The sequence below is a fragment of the Melanotaenia boesemani genome, chromosome 15 (assembly GCF_017639745.1).
Source record: "Melanotaenia boesemani isolate fMelBoe1 chromosome 15, fMelBoe1.pri, whole genome shotgun sequence".
Lineage (NCBI taxonomy): Eukaryota > Metazoa > Chordata > Actinopteri > Atheriniformes > Melanotaeniidae > Melanotaenia > Melanotaenia boesemani.
The window spans coordinates 14,324,425-14,347,807 of record NC_055696.1 but is presented as its reverse complement, the minus strand read 5'-3'; the positions used below and the strand labels follow the sequence as shown (position 1 = coordinate 14,347,807).

Here is a 23,383-nt window from a genome sequence, read left to right as displayed (position 1 = left end):
GATGCTCATTTTGAACTTCAGAGTCATCTTGACCATGTCTACATGCTCAATGCACTGAGTTGCTGCCATGTGACTGGCTAATTTATCTATTTGTGTTAACAAGCAACTGAACAGATGCACCTAATAAAGTGGCCAATGAGTATACAATGTTAACCTATTATGATATAGCTAACCAAAGGGATGGGATGAGATTATTACTGTAAATCATGTAAAATAGACTACAACATACAGAAGATGGGAAGAATTGGTAAGGCAGTGCACAAAGCATCAAACACCTTTGTGTTGTTCATGTCATGGATTTTCCTCACTATGTGTCTACCTTTCATTGGATAACAGATAATCAAGGAGAGTTTGTACATCATACGTTTGACTCGTCCATATTTACCAAGGTGACGAATCAGCTGATGCCTCCTTTGCCTTGAAAACCTGGGGCAGCCTTCTGCTTTAAGATGCCCTCCCCGGACCAGAAAAGTGGTCCAATCGCCCTCCTTTCTTAGTCACCTGATTCATATGCTGCCATTTTACACACAAGTTTGACTGGCTAAATTGGAAAAAAAAAAAAAAAAAAAAAAAAAAAGAGCGAAAAAAAGCGAGAAAGAAAAAAATAAAAAGAAATTGACATCTCAGCAAACTGAAAAGAAAACACTCTTTTGTGAGAAGGTTAAAAAATGGACTGGGAATAAAATAAAATAATAATAATAATAGTAATAATAATAATAACAATCAAAGCGGCTGAGGTTAGATGCAGCCAGCGTGGGGTGCTGTGTGGATCAGAGAGGTGTTTGCGGTCTCTGCATAGATTCAGAGGAGAAACCGGGTGAAGAGAAGGTGGAAAGGACAATGCCGTTTCACATCGTTTTTCATTTCTTATTTTTATTAAATGAGTCTTCGGTTATAGGGAATGCAGCGCAGATTTATCCTTTTTAGATTATTGACATCGTTATTTCGGATTCAGCCCTCGTATAGCTACGGACGCACCCCGCCACCGGCTCCTCACCCTTGGCAGCATCTATTTCAGGGATACATTATAGCGCACTGTACATTAATGTTCTAACCAGCTTGTAATGTAGGCCGCTCTGATCAGGGCTATTCACTGATTTTTAAGCTAATCTTTTTAAATAATTTCTACCGCCGGGCCATCCTGTTGCCTTCGACTGAATTTTAAATGTTTCTCTGGATGTGACGGTCCTCTGTATTTTCTCTCTTTTTTTGGCCGCCGCATGAATTCTCCCACCGGATCCACGTCGGTGTATGCTGCTGCTGTCCTCCTCATCCTCCTCCTCCTCCTCCGGCTGACTGTCGAAGAGGGCACTACCCTCATTCCTGACGTTAAAGACATTTTGATCGTCCTCCCCGGTTCCCCCCACCCGGACATCACACCACCTGCCTTCCCGTCCACCACCACCTCTTCCGTAACATGTCGGGACAGTCTTTGACGGACCGGATCGCCGCCGCGCAGCACAGCATGACCGGGTCTGCCATCAGCAAAGCCGTCTGCAAGGCCACGACGCATGAAGTCAGCGGACCCAAGAAGAAACACCTTGACTGTAGGTTAAGCATACCATCACTGCTTAGTGTAATAAATAGCCTGCATGCTTTTCTCCTCACAAAGGACAGCTTGTATAAACATCTGCTATGCTCCCTACCTCTCTCATCCGGCCGGGTTTATGTTAGCAACCGATCTTAATTGGTCACAATCACATTCCCTCACATTTAGGATGCGATTTACGCAGCAAAGTGTACACGCAACAATGTATGCGAGCATCAGTGGGGGCTGTGAATTTTAATACAGGGCGACAGGCATGCACTATCTGGGCATGTCATTCAGGGGAAATAGGCCACTGTGGTACAAAGCTAATCATATTGCAACCAACCGCTTTATAGTGTAGGCCTATCCATTATTAACGCCACTATCAGCACAGCACTACAACCTCTGGAGACTCTTGAGTACAGAATGTGCGCTACTGTGCAGCATCACCTCATTTCCACAAGCTCACATTCAAGTTCACAGTCACGTCCTCTGAAGCATTATCATTAACGAGTGTCCTGCTGTCAGTCCTGAGGTGCAGGAGGACCACAGTTATAGTCTACCGTGCATGTTTTTTTACTGTACATCTGCTCTTACAGTGAACCATCAAAGCGCACTGCTGCTTCTTTATCTCCCCATTCTGATCATTACCTGTGTGTACAGTCTGTACCCGCTCCGCACGTGCGGCTTTTACCAGCGATTATTGGGTTGTTGTTAGGTTAGGTGGCTTCTCTGCTTTTCTGTAATCACTTGACACGATCGATAAAAAAGCAGGGCCAATCAACGGTGCTGCCAGACAGACTCACAGGCAGTCAGTCCAAACAGACAGACAGTCCGACACACGCGCAAAAGAGCGAGATGGACTAATCCGGAGGAAATGTGGATAAATCAGTCTGAGAGACACCACAAGGCAAGTAGCCAAACAGCCTGGGAGTCAGTCATCCAGCTGCATACTCAGCCAGTCATCCGGCAAGTTTGGCACTAGATTACTCAGTCATGTCCACGGCAGAGGGGACATTGGGAATTGTGAGCTTCTTCACTAGATATGCCACCAACTTAACGCATCTAACTAAGGCTGCATTGCTTTGGTATTTAAAATAATAATAATCACAAACAAGTAAAATTGAGTAGTCTGAAAAGTACAGAGGCTATGGATTTATGGGACCATAATTACTTTACTTCAGCTCTTTTTGACATTAAACTTATCCTGATGGTAACAAGCACTAAAAGGTTATTACTAAGGGACACAACTAATGGTGGCCAATTACTACTGTGTCTCTTAGCAAGGCTGCTGTTTTACCATTTGGGTGCCACAAATAGAAGTTGAAATATTTATGTGGTACACTCGATTAAAGAAATTAAAGTCAATAGGTGACTTCAAATAAAGTATTGCTTTAAGTGCTAAAAATAATCTGATAAAGTGCATCAAGTATTTTGTAGAATTATTGGGGAATTATTCAGAACACTGCAGTCGTGCAGATAATAAATGATAGGGGGCTGCCCACCTTCAGCGCCGGCCATGAGAGGAAGTAGGCTATCTAACAAACATGTAAATGTCACTTAAAGCTGAAAGCAAATGTTCTGAAAATAGGACAAAAGCTTTTACATGACACATTTCAAGCAGTCTAATGGATTTTATACAACTGCTCTCAAGGATAAAGACGTTTCTAAGAGAATGGCTCGCCTTATTCTGGTCAAAGCGGGTACATGGGTATGCCTTTCATTATGAACTGGTGGTTGTTCTGTTTTTGAATGGAATATGTAACTGTGTAAAGAAACTGCACACCTGGTTCTTGAATTGAGCTGCATTTTTATGTGTTTCCTACTTGAAACATATACAGTAGATGCAGCTGGTTTAGATGTAGATATGGCTTTCAAAATGTTTTCCAGTTAGAGGATCTATCTTCTCTATCCAGAGTGTATGGTGCAGTGTTGGTTGCGTTCTTGCAATCAGGAGGTTAGTGCGTCTAATCTTGCAGCAGGAATGACACCAGAAAATAAAACTAAATGAATATGAAGCAAAGTAGAGCTAAGGAGAAACAAACTCAGGTTCTCAGTTTCAGAAGAAAGCAAGCTTCACTCAAAATACCTGATACCCATTAATCTCTATAAAAAGACAGAAATATGCAGAATTAGACAAGAGAAAAGATGATTCAAACTTTCTGTTTCTAGTCCAAGCAGTTTTGAGCAATCACATTTATACAAGATTTTGAGGAGCAGGTAAACAACATGTGGGCAGCAGTAGAAATGGGATGCATATGATTACATTCATATCTAAGCCACTGGTTTATCATCTGCAACAATTCAGCGTTTGATTAGTATTTCAAATGAGTTAATACTAAAACAATGAGCAGTGTTCAGAACAAGAAGTCTTGACCTTAGATGCCAGTGGGATATAAAGTTAAATCAGGAACAAATCCAGTACTTTTTATCTGTTTAGATCAGAAAAATAACAACTCTCACCTGGGAAACAATTCTAACTAGCCTAATAATATAGATCTGTTTTTTATCCATCAGGCAGGCCCAGGATAAAGATGGATCTCTGTGCCATTTCTCTACTTGCAATGCATAACGAATCAAATGCAAAGCTGCTCACTGAAGCCATTCACAGGAAGCTAACCCACATTATTGGTGACACTGATGGCAGTTGTTGATTATTTACTACAAATAGCAAGGCAGACAGAGAAAAGGAACATTAAAAGAGCAATCAGGCCAAGAATGACCTTTTGTCCTCAACACACAGTCAGTAGCATTACTCAGTATATGACGTCCTTGGCTGTGTGTCATGGCAGTAGGAGTGACATGTTTTCAATATTTTTCAAAAGCAAGAAAAAGTGCTGAGAGTCATCGCTTGGCTTTTTTTTTTGTTTGTTTTGTGCCACACTTTCAGCCTCTCTGTCACATTAAGTAAAAGACAACATGGAGAAAGCTAAAAGAGACGACAGACAGATGAAAATGCTACCGATAACATAGCTTTGCCTCACAGGCAGTCTGACAGCACATTAAAGTATTTCAATGGAAACCACTAACTCCCACATATGTGTGATTTTAATGACCTTATCTTGTAGAAAGATTTCATGGCCTTGATATTTTAAGTTTAATCTTAAAGCCAAGGTCATAAATCAGAGTGAATAAAGTTTTTATAGCTTTTTACAAAAAGTCTATTTATGGGCATAAATCCCTCCAGTCACACACACTTTAAGACACTGGTATTCTATTTCTTCCTAACTAGCATTAAACTAGTCTTGAATTCAACTTGATAAAACCACACTGCCTGACACTAATGTCATAAATCAAATTTCTAATCAAGTTATTGATTTCTATTCTTTCAAATGCAGACCACAGGTTATCAGCAGTTCCAGTTGGCTGCCATATAATCAATACTCCATCATATTCTTCTGGCTGTCTCCACTGTCACATGTTGATGGTTAAATTCTAGCTAATGTATTATTGCCAGAGACGTGACATGGTATGGACATGTTTGACTGGAGAAGCTCTATCATTAAGATATAACTTTATTCAAGCAGATGTGAGTCGTTTGGAGTTACTCAGCAAACAGTTTACATTACTAGCACTTATAGGTTATCTGGTTGAACTTTTTGGCAATTATACACAAATGATTTAGTTGAATACCTGGTGATTCACTCTCCTTCTTGTACTCTGTTTGGTCCCCATCAACACCTGAGTGGGATGGGTATTTTTCTTTTTTTTCAAGCAGCTATCCACAAGTTTTTTTGCTTAAAACAGCTCTGTGCTATAGATCTAAGATAAATGAATACAAAAGTACAGATGTCACCATAATCAGCCCATAAAACTCATTAACTGGAAATTCAAGTCGTAATGCCAGGTGTCAAAAACTTCTGCAGTGTTCAGTCAGATGTTTGGGCAGTAATTGTAAGGACTTATGAGACATGCAATTACAAGGCATGGATACTAAATAAAAATTTCAAGTATATTGGGTGAGAGAGACATTATACTAAGGAAAAATCTCTGCTCCAGAGTTGGGTTCTTTAACACATATTTGTGGGATTTAGAATAGACATTTGTGTTACTTTTCTTGTACCTGCTGATAGCATGTTTGTTTTCCAGTTATATTTAACTTTCCACTTCCAGATATTAGACACATCTAATAATTAGACTAATATTTAGAACATGGGACAAATGCCATGTTATTAGTGCAGCATTGTGAGTAACAGCCTAAGTTCAGTTTTCATTGCAGGTAAAGCTGAAATCGTCAACAAACTATGATCAATATTCTTATACGTATCAACTGTGTTATCCCTGCTGAGGTTCATATACTCAACACAAGGTAAAATAGTGAAGCTCAACAGCACTGAGCTGAAGTGAGCTGCCGGTGCCTTCAGCATGAAACAAACATGTAAGCTTGTACCAACTGGGGTTCTTTGGTATCCAGCAGGTTAGTGCGTGCTGAGGACACAGCTCAGCTTTCATATAAGCCTGGATGAACTATCATTTTGAGGAACAAACAGACTGAGGGTTTGCTCTTAAACTAAAGTTTTCTTACTCATTTCTCTCCACCTAAAAGTCTGATTCCTTGACTGGTTTCAATTATTTTTTTATTCAGTGTCTTGCATCAGTATGATTGTACTCTGCTGTAGTTGGTGATGTACACTTCTCTCAGGTCTTGTAAATTTCAAATCTTGATTTAAAAATTTTAAAAGGACAGATATTTGTAGGATTTAGTTATATTTTTATCTGTTCTTGCCATGTATGAAATTCATTCCTTCTATCAGCCCATCTCTTTTGTCAAGCTAAGATCCTCACTGGCTGGGTTACAGTTTCACTTGTATTAATTTTGACATTTTTGTGAACGTTATGTTAATCCATGCATGTAGTTTGAGTAATTTATCCAGCAAAAGATCTTAAACTAGCTGATAAATGTCACTGAGCAGATATTTATACAGCACATATGAGATACATTTATACAGTAAAGGCACACTACAGTTAATTAATATGAATTATTTTACTGTAAGAATGCACAGAGATGAGTTTATAAAACTGTTTTTCTCCCTGAAGATTTAAGCAACCTTTCCCTTACAGTAATGAAACGTTTTGTAATCACATTAACATTTTGCAGCATAAAATACTGTATAAAGTAAAATGAGGCATATAAGAGGGTTGTGCCGTTTTACAAGGACTCAGTAAATCTTTGAGATTTAACAGATGCCACCCATACCTTTCATTTTGAGTAACAGCTAGAATTCATAAAGAATTGGGGGCACTGTTCCTCCAGTCTGCCCCAGCTGTATATTTAATGCAGAATTTTTAACCACCTATTATCTGGATATAACTGTTTTTGCAGTAAATGTAAGACAGCCATTTTCCTGGTTTTAAAAAGATGCTTTTCCTGTGTTAAGTTGCCAGAACACACATTTGCACACTCAGCTTGGTGTTTATCAAACTACTGAATTTGACACTCAGCACAAAACCGAGCTATTAATTTTTTGAGATGTAGCCTACATTTGCTTTAAGAGGTGATTTTAGAGCCCACATGGGTAAATGTTTTTTTTTTTTTTCAAGTTAGCTGACAATGATTCTTCAGGAAAAAAAGCTCCATTATTCATCATTAGTTTAAATATGTGTCTGCTAAGTTGATTGTGCAAGAACTGAATTGATCTTATTTGTTTCAATCTTTTGAGATGACACATGAACATTTCAAGGTTTATGATGCAGTAGCTCTGGTTCTGATAACTCTAATACAGTTTATTATTAAAAGAATAATTTAATAGATTTATGTGAAGTTATTGAGTCAGTCAAAATGAATGCAGCAGTCAATATGACTTCAGTCATCGTGGTTGTTTGCTCATTCCATCGATTCAGAATAACTCAACTGGTAAACTCTACAACTACAATTTTACTGTGTGGCTCCTGCTTTTACTCACAATAACTTACACTAAGTGTACAGATGGGGGTTATAAAGACTGCTCAAACTAGCTAACTGAACCTCTTGGCCTCACACCTGTCTGTAGTATTTATGCCTTCCTTTGACAGTCTTTCTCTGCATTGTTTTATGCTGGTTTTCTCTATGTCCTGCAGACCTGATCCAGTGTACCAATGAGCTGAACGTCAACATCCCCCACCTGGCAGACACACTGCTGGAGCGCACAGCTAGCAACAGCTGGATTGTGGTTTTCAAAGCGCTCATCACCACACACCACCTCATGATGTATGGCAATGAGGTGAGCAAAGACGGATTATGTGTGAAACTGTCATAATGACAAGAAAGTAGTTTGTCATCCTGACATAAGACGTTTGTTTTTATAAGATCCAAAAAGTATTTCATTGCACCAAAGAAAGGAGTTTTCTTTTTTTTTGGTGGTGGTGGTGGTGGTGGGGTGTTCCCAGGGGGTGTTTTTTTCTAACTGAAAATCTAAAAAGTAGAGAAACTAATCTGAATCCAAATGAAATGTTGAATAAGTTATTTAATGGCTTCATTCATCAATACTGCTGCCAACACTCTTGAAATCTTGGTTGATCTTAAATAAAATTAAAAGCACAGCAAGCACATTAGGGTTTCATAAAATCAAATTTTTGCATGAATAAATGGATGAGTTTAATTATTCAAAGGAAAAAAAAACATTAAACACTTTTCCTGTCCAAGTTAAAGCTATTTGCACACAAGCACAACAGAGAGACACTGATGTGGATATTTGCCAGTGATGAAACTTGTTGATCTGCCCAAAAAATATAAAAGATTTTTTTTTTAATAAAGTCTTACATACTACTCACCAGGTTGTAGCACTTTCTCTCCAAGTCTTTGGTGGTGCGATTCTTTGAAGACGTATCTCCCACATGTCCAACACGGGCTGATGAAGTATCCTACTGACATTTCAATGGCCAGGCATGACAAATCACCTCGCTCCGCTGCACACCCAACAAGGTCAACAAGCCAAACATCAAACATGTTCAATGATGAGCAGCTCAGACTGCAAAGAAAGGCTGCGGCAGAGATTACTGCGGGGATGATGACCCTCTTAAAGCACACCAACAGCAAAGCTTTTAGCGGCTCCAGCAGTGACATGATGTTTTGAAAATTTGTCAGGATGGTTAAACTGGCCGAATCTTGAGCCTTGCTCATTTTCTTATACTGATTTTACCTGACCACAAACCAGTTTGGCTTATAGACTAATAAGCAGGCAGCCATACTTCTTTGCTGATGTAATCTTTTTAAAAAAGGGGGCATTGAGTTAAAAGCTTAAAGAAAGGCTGTTTTAAATGTCATTTCTAGAATTTGTATTCATGCTTTGTAAGATCAAACAAAAGTTGCAAGTCAGGTCTTTGCCTTCATAATTTTTTATAGTAGCATACAGGTCATTTGACATAAAAAGACCATTCAGAAAGATGCTAATGGACGTTTAGTTTTTGCCCTGTATGCAATAAGCTTTGGAGGGTAATTTTACCAACAGCACTTAAATTAAATCTTTTCCTGCGTTAAATTAGTCCAAGCGTAAGCTAAGTGTAGCCCATAGTAAAACATTACCACTCTTTATAAACAACAGCTATTTGTCATCCCAGTGTTTCCAAGTCAAAAAAAGCCCATGGTGGTCTCATACTGGAGTTTAACCCAAGTTTACTAAACAAAGCCTCATGATTAAATCCACCGTCATTCCTTTCCTGTGGACATGACTTGACACTGCCAGGTCATTCAGCAGGAGGAGATAAATCACTAACTTTGTCCTCTGTTTTTTCCCCATCAGAGATTGATGCAGTACCTTGCCTCCAGAAACACGCTCTTCAACCTCAACAACTTTCTAGATAAGGCTGCATTACAAGGTAATTTAATGCCATTTGGCTGTTTGTGGACTCAGCAGTGCTGTACGTCTAACAAAATGACTTTCTGTCGGACTCTCCGCAGCTGTGTCTCACCATCAATAAGCCACTATTCAGAGCCTATTTCAAACAAAGTCCAAGATTGGAAAAGCTACTGAAAAAATGTTCTCTTTGTTTGCTGCAAGAAGCTGAATGATGCTGTAAATTGAAACAGTACTTAGTATGTATTTACATATTAAACATAAAAAAAAAAAAAGCATGAAATTTAAAGAAATAAAGTGCAAGGGCTGGTTTGACGCACCAGAAACATAGAAGTGGTCACCATAAATAAAAGTGGAATGGCATGTTAACATGATTTGGAAATAAGCCAAGGTGATCAGCGTTTAACTGCAGCGCCCCCTCTCTGCCCTCCAGGATATAACATGTCAACCTTCATCAGACGCTACAGCCGCTACCTTAATGAGAAAGCCATGTCCTACAGGCTAGCAGCAATGGACTTCACCAAGATGAAGAGAGGGTAACACTCATACACACATTAACTGATGACATGCATGTTATATAGTTATGTACATGTCTGTCTACCTTTTCAACAGTATACACACCTGGTAAGTTCTGTGAATGTGCAGCATGTGTGCATGTATTCCTGTGTGTTTTAGGGCTGATGGTGTGATGCGCACTATGAACACAGAGAAGCTGATCAAGACTCTGCCCATCATTCAGAACCAGCTGGATGCACTGCTGGATTTCCAGGTAAACAAGCTAAACCCCTCATGTAAGAGCCTGTGGCACCCACTGCCGCGTCTCAATCCAGCCTCAATCCTGCCTTCTGTTCCACAGCCAAACTCCAACGAGCTGACCAACGGGGTGATCAACACAGCTTTCATGTTGCTGTTTAAAGACTCCATACGATTGTTTGCTGCTTACAACGAGGGCGTCATCAACATGTTGGGTAAATCACAATACTGGGATTACACTTAAACTCCACTTAATCATTCTTTATGGAATTTTTTTTCTTCTACTGTCTCTTCAAGTCCAATTAAAGACTGTAATGATTACCTTATTTTCTCCTATTACTTATTAAGGCAGCGAGGCGTGAGAGGCCCTGAACAGATCATAAGACTGTCTAATATTTCTGCTGAATGATTACCTAATCTGGCTATAATGATTTAGAGAATTTTTAAACCTGCATGAATAACGTTGCAGGTATAACATGCCAAATCAGTATCAGACTCATGATGAAAAACAATTGTTCCTTGATTGATTAAACTTTGTTTCTGATGCACAATTTTAAGTTAGCATATTTTATACAAATGTATGAGTCTGCGTGGATTAATATATCTCACATTGGATTTAAGGTAATAGCTGAACTATCTCTATTCATATATAGTAATGGCCCCTTTGCTGATTCTTCCACTTCACAGAGAAATACTTTGACATGAAGAAAAACCAGTGCAAAGAAGCTTTGGAGATCTACAAGACCTTCCTCAACAGGATGACCAAACTGTCTGAGTTTCTCAAAGTGGCAGAGGTAACATCTGTTTGTCCTTCTCCGTCTTCCAGGAGGAAACACAGAGTTAAATCCCTGTGGGAAGGATGGCAGCATCCACCTGGAGTAAATCTCAGCAGCCTCCTTATACACATTTACACATACTCCTCTCTTTTCTTCTGTGACTCTAAAGAGCTGAACCTAAACAAAACTTCCACTTCAACCTGTTGAGATTTGCTCCAGACTTCTGTCACTCTGGGCTTCTGATTTACGGTCAATGTTCTCAACCAAAACTGACTGCAGATCAGTGTCCAGTGGCTTCTTCTATTTAATCTTCCAAATCTCTTTTTGCATCTAGATATTCTCGTGTTTCTGCCCCTTCACCCCTCTTGCCCTGACTTGGGGAGGGGAGGGGGGTTACTCCAAGACAGTCATTATTGGCCAAGTCTCAGCCTATCAGAGAAACACTCATGTACAGCTTCCAGTTGAGGGACCCCTCGCGTGCTGCCTGTTCACATGCCTGCACTGCATGCCCCAGCAAGCTCTTTTTTTCTATCACTATCTCTGTCCCTTCTCCCTCCCTCTTTAATTTCTTTCCTCTTCTTAAGAACTATATTCTTATGTGTATAATGGTTGTTATCCAGTGAACAGTTGGAGTTCTTGCAAGGCTTAACAGTGAATATAAATAGTTTGATCCTCTGTAGACTGCGTAGCACTTTCCCATGCGTCATCTTCAAAGGCTTTCTCACTGCTTGGTTTCGTTCCCATTTGGAAGAAGGTTTGGGGCGCAGCCGCTTGATCCAAAGAAAAAAAAATGACAAAAAAGAAGACTAACGTTGACTTTAAGGACCCATTTTCATTTTACCTGTCTAACAAAATGTGTTTGTCTGTTTTGTGTGTCATCTGTGTTCCTCCCTTCTCCTTCTGTTCAAAGTCAACATTAGTTGAGTGTCTTCCTTTTGGATGTTTTCTTCCTCGCAGTCACGTGACCTGTTGTCCGCCCTCTCTGCCCTGCCTGTTCAATCAGTCGATGTGCTCAGCATTCATTTCCAACCAGTCTTAAGATTTCAGTGTGTGTGTGTGTGTGTGTATTTATTAGTGTGCGTGCATATACTCTGTATATATAGCTGTTTGTATGTGTGTGCATGTGCTCTCCTCCCCTCCCCCTTTGTTGTCTTTTATTTGTTTTCCTTTCCAGCCACTGCATGAAGTAATGAATGCTTGGGTTTGATTCTTCTTTCTCCCTCCTCCTCCTCCTCCTACTCCGTCACATGCCCCTCCTCCCCCTTTTTTCTTACTACGTGGTCTGTTTTTTTGTTTTTATTCTTTTTTTTTACTACTACATTTGGTTTATTTTCATTTTGCCTTCCTCCTCCCTCCCCTATCCCTCCTTCCTTTTTTGTGACACAGCGAGTTGGGATAGATCAGGGCGACAGCCCCGATCTCACACAGGTCAGTCTACATCTCATCTCAATCAGTCAATCAACCAGTCAGTCAACCAGTTTATAAATCCGCCAAGTCAGTCCCATAATGCTTCATTCTAAACGCTCCCGTTCCCTACTCACCCTACAGACCTGCCCACACTGCAGCTGCCTCGTCTTCTCTCTTCTTCACTCTCTCTTTGCTTTGTCTCCTTCTCTGTTTGAACAGAGTCTAGAATAGAGGAGAGAATAAACAAAGACCATGCAAATAGCCTTTTCTTCACTCAATTACTAAGCTTCATTTGATCAATTCCATGTTTTTCTTATCTGAATCATTGCAGAACAAATTTTATTCAAAGGTAAGAAAGTAGAATTTAAGCAGCTGGGTAAAAAAAAAAAATAAATAAATAAATAGCATTTTTTATTTTTTAGCAGATTAATTTTAAATGTCTATGACTGGGGCCTAGCATCTAACTGAATTTTTCTAGTTGTTTTTCTGGCATTTTCTCTAATGTAAATATCAAGGCCTGTCTTTTTACTCAGTGGCTTATCAAACAAACAAGTCAGCACAATCTTATGATGTAGGTTTTTGCCCATATAAGCAGTGTTCAGGTAATTCTTTTAAAGGTTTATGTCCCTTTGCATTAGCTGTGGGGAGAGCAGCGAATGGTTTTTTTTTTTAAATAGGTTTCTGCAAATATGACTTGGATAGGTGCACATAATGTCATCATAAGTACTGCATATCAGCCTATGGTCTATAAAACAGATTATCCTTTTCAGTGGATGCATAATTGGGTGTTGACAACATAATTAAATCAAGCAACAGACTGAAAAGGGTATACTTTTAAAAAACTGATGTTTTGTTTGTAGTGCTTATGAAGACCTTATATGCCCTTATTCAACTACAAAGTGACCCATGCCTTTACTCAGTTGTAGATATGTGTCTGTTTTACTTTTACACTTTTAGCATATTCTAGATTTCTCTGAAGAAGGATATCCAGAATTCGCATTTTACTCTCTTTCCCCCTTAAAATAAGTATATGAGAAATCTTTTCTTTGCTTGTTGTGTTTGCATTGTCTTTTCTGATGCTGAAATGTAAAGCTCTGGATGAAAACCAAGGTATCACATGTGGTCCAAATGAAACCATCCATTCTTTTTGTTTCCAAATAATAGCCAGCTGCTCAATGTGTATGCCTGGTTTTTCACCAGATGTTTACATTTAACAGAGTTAACTTACTTGGCTTCCAGTAGGATACCTCACCTTGGATCAAGGATCATCAGCTCCGTACCTCTTGGGCTAGTGTCCTGCACGTTTTTGATGTTTCCCTGCTGCAGCACACCTGGTTCAAATGAAATGGCTCTCCAGCAGCTTGTTGTCAAGTTCTGCACAAGGTACTTAATGAATCAATATTTGAGTCAGGTGTGTTGCAGCCAGAAACATCAAAAACCTGCAGGACACTGACTCAAGAGGTCCAGAGTTGGTGATCTCTGCCTTAGAACATTTGATTGCTTTGAAATATCCAGACAAAATCAAATTAGTAACACATTAGTCTGACTTCTCATTTAAATTGGAATCCACAAGTTAACTCTTTTGGATGGTGATTTTTTTTTAACGTGTATGTGTGTGTAAGTGTGTGCAAGCTTCTGAGAGTGTCTGTAGACTGATGGCCTCTGCATGGGCTCATTAGACGGCTCACAGACGTTTGTTGTGTTTCTACTCTGGAGCCCTGCAGCGACGATGCTCTGCTCCGTCCTGGTCTGTCAGTCCTGCTGCGGACTTGCTTGCATGAGCCAAGGCTAATGTGTGCATGCTGGTCAACCAAACCTGATTAAACCAAATGCAATATCAGAACAATAGAGCTGCAGTAGACTAGATAGCAAATCTGAGGGTGATGTCTTAATTTTGCGGCTGCTGTTTGTGTGAATGCAACATGAACTGGAAGTGAAGAGATGCGGTGAAAGTGAACTATGCTCCCCACTTTGTCTACATGAATGTTGGATAACGGTTTCTGTTTAACTTCATGTACCCCCCTCACCCCACTCAGGCTCCCAGCTCTCTCCTGGAGGCTCTGGAGCAGCATTTAGCTTCTCTAGAGGGCAGGAAGCTCAAGGACCTGTCCACTGCCAGCAGGTACGATCAGTTGGCAAAGACATAGTTTGTATCTGTTACATCAAAACTATTACAGCTACTACTGCTTTTGCTTCTGTTATTATGTATGTTAATGTTATATCTGTTATGTTAAATAACACACTTCACATAACCACTATGAAGCCATACGATTGTTTTATAACTGTGATTTAATTGCTTTCTTGTCTAGAACTGGAGAAATCTCTCCTCCTTCTTTCTGAAACTTGCTTCATTATCACAACTTAGGTTGTAATCAGTGTTCTCAGCTGATTGAAGATAGGGTGCCACATAAACTTAACAAGTTCTACAATTTATTAATATTATGGTTACCTTCATGAGACACACAGGTAGAAACAAAACACTGGGAATACTCAGCTACAAGCCTCCTCCCAAATACAACAGTGCTTCTCTATCAGATTTGTTTTTTTGGGGAAAGACCCTGGTTCATGGAAAAAAGGTTATTTTGGTCAAAATGCAGCAAAACATAAGAGCAGCAGCACCCTGGCATCATATCAGACAAATACACAAATGCAAATTATTCTTAAACCATTCAATTATTTTCTGATTCCCAAACAGCATAAAAAATGCTGATACTAAAATACCCCAGATGCTCATATCTCAATGGAATAATTGTGTATTTTTGCATCAATCCCAGCTCATTTTAAATAAACAGCTGTGATTGACAAGCCCCAAGTGAAAGCATGTCTTCTATTAGCTGTGTGCAGCTTTTAATGGCTGATGGGCAGTAAAGCTCATTAGCTGTTTACTGGCCTTGTAAACAATCAGCAGCAGATGCCAGTTATCTAAAAATAATAATAATAATAATAAAATAAAAACCAGCCAGATGAATGAAATTAACTTCTTACTTCTGATTAAATTCTATCACCGTAGCTATGACTGGCTGAAAACTTTTCAGCTGTGGTAGCAGCTCTGATTTTGGGGAAACTGATTGCTCGACCATTTTAAAATATCTCGGCTTTTGCTGAATGGATTACTGCAAAATTTGGGACTGACAGTTCTGGATTTCAGATTATAAATCCTGATTTTTTTTTATGCCTCTGAATTTTCAAGAATGTGCAGAATCACGTGTTTGTGTCTCACCTTTAGATCCAGCACCTTGTCCAGTGCAGTGTCGTCTCTGTCCAGCACGGGGATCTCTCTTAGCCGTATGGATGACAAGACAGAAGACAACAGACTTCAGCAACACAAGGCAAGGCATTCGCAGTAAACCTTTTAAAACTATACAATACATTCACTTATTGTTGACAGATTCAGGTCGGTAATATCACAGACCAACATTATTGGTTGATTAAATCAAAATGCGACTGTGTGCATAGCTTTTTGTTTCTCATATGCTTTTTGTTAGAAAACACTGGAAACCATATGTCAAGTCTCTTTGTGCTCCATTCAGTTGTTAAAGTTAAATAGACTTGTACATTAATTCTGTAGAGCTGAGAAATATGCTGTCTGCCTCTGGCTGCTGGCCTGGAGTGTAAAGAGCTGCACAGAGAATAGAAATGAACTGAAAGTCTAAACACTGCACTCCTTAGCAGAGCCTTTCTTCAAATAAAAGATCCATGACAGTCCAGCTTTTTTTCAAGGAACAATGAGAATTTATATGTTTTCAAGATTGTTAAAACTAGAAATACATGATGTAAATAAAATAAAATAAATTGCATTCAGTTTGGGCTTTTTCATGCAGGAGGACGGTCATAAGGTGATCGACATTCAGACGCCCAATGTTTCACCCAGCACCCAGTCAGTGGGCAGTGCCAACAGTAGTGGAGGGGTCACAGATCTTTTCTCCAACTCACCCATCGTCCCCATTAACAACCAGTGAGTCCAAATTCAGATATAAATCATAGATCAAACTATGCAAACACTAAATAAAGCCTTGATTAGTTTAGTTTTATCTTTGTACCTTTTTTATTTAACAACCAGCCTTTAACCTTGCTGCCAGTGCAAATTAGATTTTAAAAATGAAATGAGAAATAAACTGCCATTTTCGTTCCTGCAGTGTGCCAAATTTCACCAGTGAGCTGTTCACCCTCCAGCCTAACTTCACCCCCATCCAGACCACACACACTGTGCCCAATAATAACAATGCCTGGGGAGGTAGGACTGCATATACACACACACACGTGCACATACATATGCAAACATACAACACAAATGATGCAAATACATTCCCACTCATTCACAAACAAGCACACACTAAGAGCTGAACATGCTGTGACTGTGATGGCCAGTTGCCTCGTACTCTTGACTCATTACCCTCTTCTCTCTCCATGTTACTATGGTTACCTTTGTACATAAGGTGACTTGCTAAAGCCATCCCCACCTACTCAGATTCACAGCCCAGGAGTCCCATTGCATTCGGGGAAAATGCTGCCCAGTGATTTGGACTCTTCATTAGCAAACCTGGTTGGCAGTGAGTAGCCTTTCTCTCCTAATGATTGGTCATTATTTCCATTTTCCCATTTCTACTATGTTGTTTATTTCCCACTAATGTTATTTTGATTTGTATGTCTTCTTGCAGACCTGCAGTTTGGGGGAACGCCAGCTAAAAAGTGAGTGGATTTGTGTGCCATCATAGACAGAACCACAATTATCTGATTCTGTCACTGTCTAAGCTCTAATAAGATGCATTGTTTTGCATTACATGTACTTTTTAGCATTGTCTGTACATCTTGTGTGTGTTTGTGTGCATTAGGCCAGAGTTCCAGTGGAGTCAGCTGGTAGAAAAGAAACCCACAGCAGGAAGTGGGTGGCAGTCAAAGACCATGTGCACCAGTACCAACTGGACTCACACCACCCATCCCATGACACCTGCACCGATGCCAGTCCCTCAGATGGTAAAATAAGGGATTTAACTGTAATGTTATGGGAAATGTATACATTTCATGTAGTTGCATTGGCAGGCCTGGTAGCAAGTCCTTATACTGTATTTTAATTAATGATACACACTGAACTATCAGTCCATGTTCATGTGTACACCTTGTACAGCCTTCACCATAATGAATTCTTGATAGAGTCTTACAGTCATCGTGGACACCATCATTCCTTTATTCCTGTCCATGCCCTTTGCGCTCCACTCTGATTATCTACATGTCTCTTCCACTCAATCTGGTTTCATCTTAATTTTGAACTGAATAGCCTCTCAACTCAAACTGCTCATTTTGTCAGTAAATGATACGGAAAGCTGGAGGCATGACATGAATAGAGAAAGAATAGAAGGGATTCTACCTTGATGAATGACCGGAGCTTTGGTTTATCCTTTTTGACCATTCTGTAGAAAGAGAATTAGTTTAGCTTTCATTTATGCATAAAGAACTGAATTCCTTTTTTTTCTTTTACATTTTTCTTCTTTTCTCTCTTACTCTGCAGAATGGGATGATCTATACTGGATATGTAAGTTTCATTGTTGATGCTTCATGAATTTTCAAAGGATAGCGTGATTATTTTTCTACTGTGTGAACTGCCTCACAGTTGTAGTTTTATTGCTTGTGATCATCACCAGCTGCCAGCCTGCTACCACAAGTCTTCACATCTTGTTATTTTTGCACAGGATTAGGTATCCAGCAAGAGAAAAACTAAAGCAAATGTTTTAGAAAGTAAAAACATGTTTGTCTTTGTTAGAGGTGTGTCTTTGAGATGGCTGACAACATTAGGACTTTATTTGTGATTTACTATGGTCAAAATTAGATTGCACCTTTTTCTCTACAGGCTCCAGCACCAGTGGCTTTTCCTATGACGACACCCCAAGTGCCTGTGTATGGAATGGTAAAGAACAATTTCCATTTTAGTGTCATTTCTACATACATAATTCTTTTAATCATAAACTAAATACTAGATTGTAACCATCCATGCTGTCTTGTTGGCCACCTATCTCTTCCTGTCCTTACTCTGCACCTGCACTCACCTCTGCTGTGATAAGCTCCCTCCTCAGATGAGTCATCAGATGGGGGGCGTTCCCATGATGCCCCCACAGCCTGTCATGTACAACCAGCCTGTCCTGAGACCCACCAATCCGTTTGGACCTATCCCGGGAACACAGGTGATAAAAAAAACACACATAGATATACTGCTGCATGTTAGTCTGACTGCTGTATACAAGCTTTTGTTCGGTTTAGTTTGGCATACACATAGGTAGTGTGATGAAAAAGCCAGCCCAGCCAAAAACATCAGTGAATAGTCAGTCCTTTATCACCCCTTGATGGAGCCAATCTGGTAACAATGATAGAAAAAAAAAAAAAAAAAAAAAAAAAAAACTTGGCCACATATTTTAAATTAATGGCCATGGGAATCTAATGCAAACAAGATAATTAACTTGTGGCCATGCATTACTTAAGTGCATATTTATTGCCATTATTTAATTTCTCGATATGATGTAAAGCTTTATTTACATATCTAATGGATTTACTTAATATAGTAGCCTACCTTAGGATTTCTCTTATAGCCCAAGTAAAGCAGGTCTGAGTTTGTTTCAACACAGACACAGACTATTAAACTCTTGACCAAAGAAAGATTTTAATATTTCTGATCTTCTAACCTCCTTATAGTCGCCAAGGGTAGGCAGGTTTTAGATGTTTCCCTCTCCAACACACCTGATTCAAATTAAATGGATCCAACAGTTAAGCTCAGTGACTCAATATTTTGAATCAGTTGTGTTGAAATAGGTGAACATATGTAACAGCTGTCGAGGACCAGAATTCCTACCCTGTTATAGCCCCCAAAAGAGGAATGTCAAACTCCAGTCCTCCAGGGCCACTGTCTTTTGGGGTTTAGTTGTTTAAAATGTTTAAAATTAAGAACTCAGGCTCAAGACCCCTTAAAATTGCTCCCTGGGCATTGAAACATGTCATCCCACTGCTCTCTAGCTCATATACAGTACAGATACATCAAATGCAGAGCCTAATTGCCCAATCAGGATTAATTAAGTAAAAAAAAATATTATTTGAGGGTTATTGAACACTACTCTGATAAAAAGATAATTACCCTATTTAATAAGACTGGGTAAAAGTGGGATTTTACTAAGAGTTATTTGTATTATTTCATCACAAAATTAAATTATAGAATGCATGCACAACTGATACAAGCATAAGAGGAAAGAATGAATTTTTGGCTGATGTATGAAGACAATACTGAAGCTCTGATTCATGCAAAAGGACTGGAGTAATTAAGATGCACAATGTATCACATTATCATATATTTTAAACATTGGCCTTGAAGTGTGGAAAAGGGCACTTTAAAGGGAGTAATAACAGGCTGCTAAGGCTACCGAAGTTTTAGGGAAAAACAAATACATTTTGACACATTATTAAGAACACAATTATAACAATTATAAACTGCTTTCTGAACAGTTTAGCCCCTTAGAAGAAGCAATTTCCTGGTACTGCAGCATGTAATGCGCTTGTCAATAGATGCCTGAACACATGATGAGGTGTTTTGTTGTACTTAATAACTCTTGATCCCCCCTGCCCCACCCCAAACCTGTCTTCTGCAGATGCACTTCATGTAGGGGTGATGATGTAGCCATGGCAGCAAAGCTGAGAGGAAAGAGGCAAGTGAAAGAAATGGAGAGAAACCGTTGACGGCGTACACAAATCCAGAACCAAATTCAGTGCAGGAGGAAGAAAGAAGAGGGCAGAGAGGGAGAGGGAGGCGAGAGGACCAGAGGATGGATAAAAGATGAAATGCTGATGTCAGTTTAATGTCACATATTCCTCTAATCTCTTCTTCTCTCTTCATGCGGCTACTGATCTCGCTGTGTTTGAACCTGTGAGTACAGTGCTGGGGCACCAGAGGCTCCGCATCCGCCTCACTCATCCTATGTTTAATTTGCCACTTCAGATGGCAATTATGACCTACTGCTGACAATACGACGACTGACAGCTAAATGGAAGTTTTGAAGCAATTTTGCCATTTTCAGACTCCTACATAATTTCTTGATAAAAGCTTATCCATGTCTCTCTCCACTCCACCACTGAGTCAAACTTGGAGGACACACGTCTCTTTCTCTGATTGGATCGTTTGCTGGCACTTTACTCAATGTGAACTTTGCCAAGGGTGTGTTTCTGTGTAGGTGACTTTAGCACTTGTTCAGATTGGTTCCTGGCTGCGTGTCATCCATGACCTGATTTTTTAAGTTAATAATTTGAATGCGTGCGTGCCCCTTTTTCTACATTTTAGCGTGCTGCATCAACATTGATTTCTCTTAATGAACTCCATTTGTTCTTAAATGCGTAAAACAATGATTTGTGGGCATGCTTGTGTGATTGTAGATGGGTGTAGCTGTCTAGAGTGTGAACTGTCTCTTTCGGTACCTGATGTCATTACTGTGTTGCCAGGTGCCAATGTGTTACTGCACTGGAACTAACTGATGAAAGCACTGATCCAGACCTAGTTGTCACATTTGGATGTAAACAAACCTCTCACACCAACTTTGCTAATTGGGGATGTGCTGTACACTGTTTTTTCTTTCTTTTAGTTTTTTTTTTGTTTGTTTCCTTCTCTACAGCTGTGCAATATTGTGCAATCTCATAACTGTCTTTTTCACACATCTGTAGCCTGTTTAGAGGCTTTTTTTCTGCTGTAGTGTTGTACTTTTTGGATGTCCTTATTGGGACATTAATGTAGAAAATGCTTTTTACTTATTTGGTTGTTTATAACATTCTGTTATACCTGTACTGCTCTAATAGTGAACAATGCACTGAGAGGCACATAAGAGAGGTGGGTAGATATATGGAAAGTGATTCTCTGTCTAACCAATCAGAAACAGTATGATTTCCTTCCTGTCCTGGGCATTTGTCCTATCCAAAATAAGCCTCCTGTCAAGTTAACTTAATCTCAGAAAAACAAGATTAGTGTAATCACTATAGTACATGTCAATCCAAAAACTAGAGGACTTTTAAACACTCTTATTATAGAAACGGAAACATACATCTAAACTTAGCATTTAAGGACAGGACAGCTATAGGTCATTGAGAGAAGTCTGGTGAATGCCAGAACCATCGAAAAGTGACTAAGGGTAATGTCTTTCGATCTTGACCTGAGCAATGCCTGTGGTGACAGAGTACAGATTAATTCAGACAGCCAGAGACTAGGAGGCTTTAATGAGGCATTAAATGTTAATTTTCCAACAGATCCAAGGTCAAATCAGACCCACAGTCCAATGATATATATATAAATATATACACACACATATATATAGCACAAACCTTCGAAGAGGGGACAATGCTCTGCTGCACAAAAACCTAAAAATCATTGCTGGGATGTACAGTTGAAAGGGGCAATAATTGATTGGGGATGAAGTCGTTTTCTATTGATTGTGTCTGTTCTATGTACATGTACTGTATGTGTTTGTGTGCACATGCCTTCACATAGAGATAAACAGGGTCATGTTACTCGGTTAGAGATTGAAAGTCTCTAAGTGAGTTGGTAGCGTGTACTAACTTAGCATAGTGTTTTTGTGACTGTGTCCGAGTCTGTACAACACATCAATTTAAGGTGGCTTAAGGATTACTCATCTGCTAAAAAAAAAAAAACAAGGCTTGGAGTCAAAAGTGCATCTGAGCCGAACCTCTCCTGAAGAATGAAGGTGCGCAAGCTGGTGATTTCTAACAAAAAGCATCTAAAAATTGCAACTTTATGTTGGTGTGTTGTTGTGATTCATGACTGAACTGCAACTGATGGCTACCCAAACAACAGACTCCCTGCAGCTACAACTCTACCAGCAGAGAGACGCTTGTGTTAGAAATCATCACCGAGCAGGCAGATATTCTCCGAGGTGTCACCTTTCAATGAACATCTAACTAAGAGGTCAACTTTTGTTTAACTCTTCTCCATTATTCCTTGTTCCAGTGGTTTGTCTTTCTCTGTCAGCTGAATGCTTTCATCACTCGGCACTTCAGTTCCACTATAGAGCTCAATCCATCCTGGGCCAACCTCTGACTGTTACCGTGTCCCCTCTGTATATAGGTAATGCTGTTCATGTGTTTTTAGACGTGCTCTCTGTAAAGTGATTGAAGCCCCATTGGATGACTTACTGTACGTGGGAAATTTTATTGCTGTATCTGTGTTTGAATGGTTGTAATTAGAAGGTGTCATCATCCAGGGATGGGTGGGTGGGCAGGGTTGATGTTTGTGTCCATCACAAGGAGGAAGTGGGTGGGGTTGGGAGGGCCGGGGTGGGTCAGTGGTAAACTATCACAACTGGTCTATACCAAGAGTGTCTTCATCAAGGAAGTGGACAGGACAGGGTCTGTCCTCTTCAAAACAGGAACATTTTTTTGCACCAAAGTCATCATCAAAGCGCAGCTTCTTCTTATTCAAGGTCACGAAGGATGGATGATATCAGAACTACAAAGATATTTTTTTTGTTTTATTATTTTCAACAGACAAAGAAACTGTCTCTTTTGCATGATTAAGTGTCGTCTTTTTATTGGCTCGTGTGCCCGGTAAAAGCATGACCATTGTGTGAACTCTCTCTTACCGGTGTGTTTGGAAAAATGTTAAGGAAATTTCTCCATGAGATTTTTTTTTTTACTTACCTCTTGACATGAACATTCATTGACATTCATAATCAGCTGTTTTACAACGTAGGGTCTGTAACTGTTTGAAGGCTGCCTTGCATGGAGAAACGCAACTTGCAAGTAACCCATCAAACTTCAAACCCAGTTACCATAACTGCATCTCTGTAAAACACCATGGATGTCAATGCCGGTTATCACCTAGCTAGCTAAACATTGCAGTCTTGTAAAAAAAAAAACAACAAAAAAAAACAAAACAAAACAAAAAAAATCGCTCTTTATTAAAGCGTTGTTATTTTCAATACGTGTTTGAATGCTCGCTCCTTTTTCATATTAAGCCAGCAGCATCATGGGAGGTTGTGATTCAAAGTACTGTAATATGTGTTTGGTCTGGTCCACACTGTGTGGTGTTTTAATGTGTTTGCTCAGTCTTGTCCTGTCTTATGCCATCGACTATCAATAACTGGTTTTCATCCTCCGAAGCGCAGACTAGTTTC

At 39.5% G+C, this 23,383-nt stretch overlaps 1 protein-coding gene across 2 annotated transcripts; it reads left to right on the top strand.

The window, feature by feature from the left end:
• Positions 1–738: 738 nt before the first annotated feature.
• On the top strand, positions 739–23,188 carry LOC121654705 (phosphatidylinositol-binding clathrin assembly protein-like). Of its 2 annotated transcripts, XM_042008940.1 has the most exons (19): positions 739–1,547; positions 7,586–7,728; positions 9,247–9,322; positions 9,734–9,836; positions 9,976–10,069; positions 10,157–10,268; positions 10,741–10,847; positions 12,216–12,257; positions 14,273–14,358; positions 15,463–15,565; positions 16,058–16,191; positions 16,373–16,470; positions 16,673–16,786; positions 16,895–16,925; positions 17,069–17,210; positions 17,743–17,766; positions 18,082–18,138; positions 18,293–18,412; positions 19,862–23,188. In XM_042008940.1, exons 1-19 carry the CDS (start codon positions 1,418–1,420, stop codon positions 19,874–19,876), a joined length of 1,731 nt encoding a protein of 576 aa, XP_041864874.1. In that variant the 5' UTR covers positions 739–1,417; the 3' UTR covers positions 19,877–23,188. The 2 variants fall into 2 exon arrangements, with proteins under 2 accessions (XP_041864874.1, XP_041864875.1); XM_042008941.1 differs by lacking the exon at positions 12,216–12,257.
• Positions 23,189–23,383: the final 195 nt, after the last annotated feature.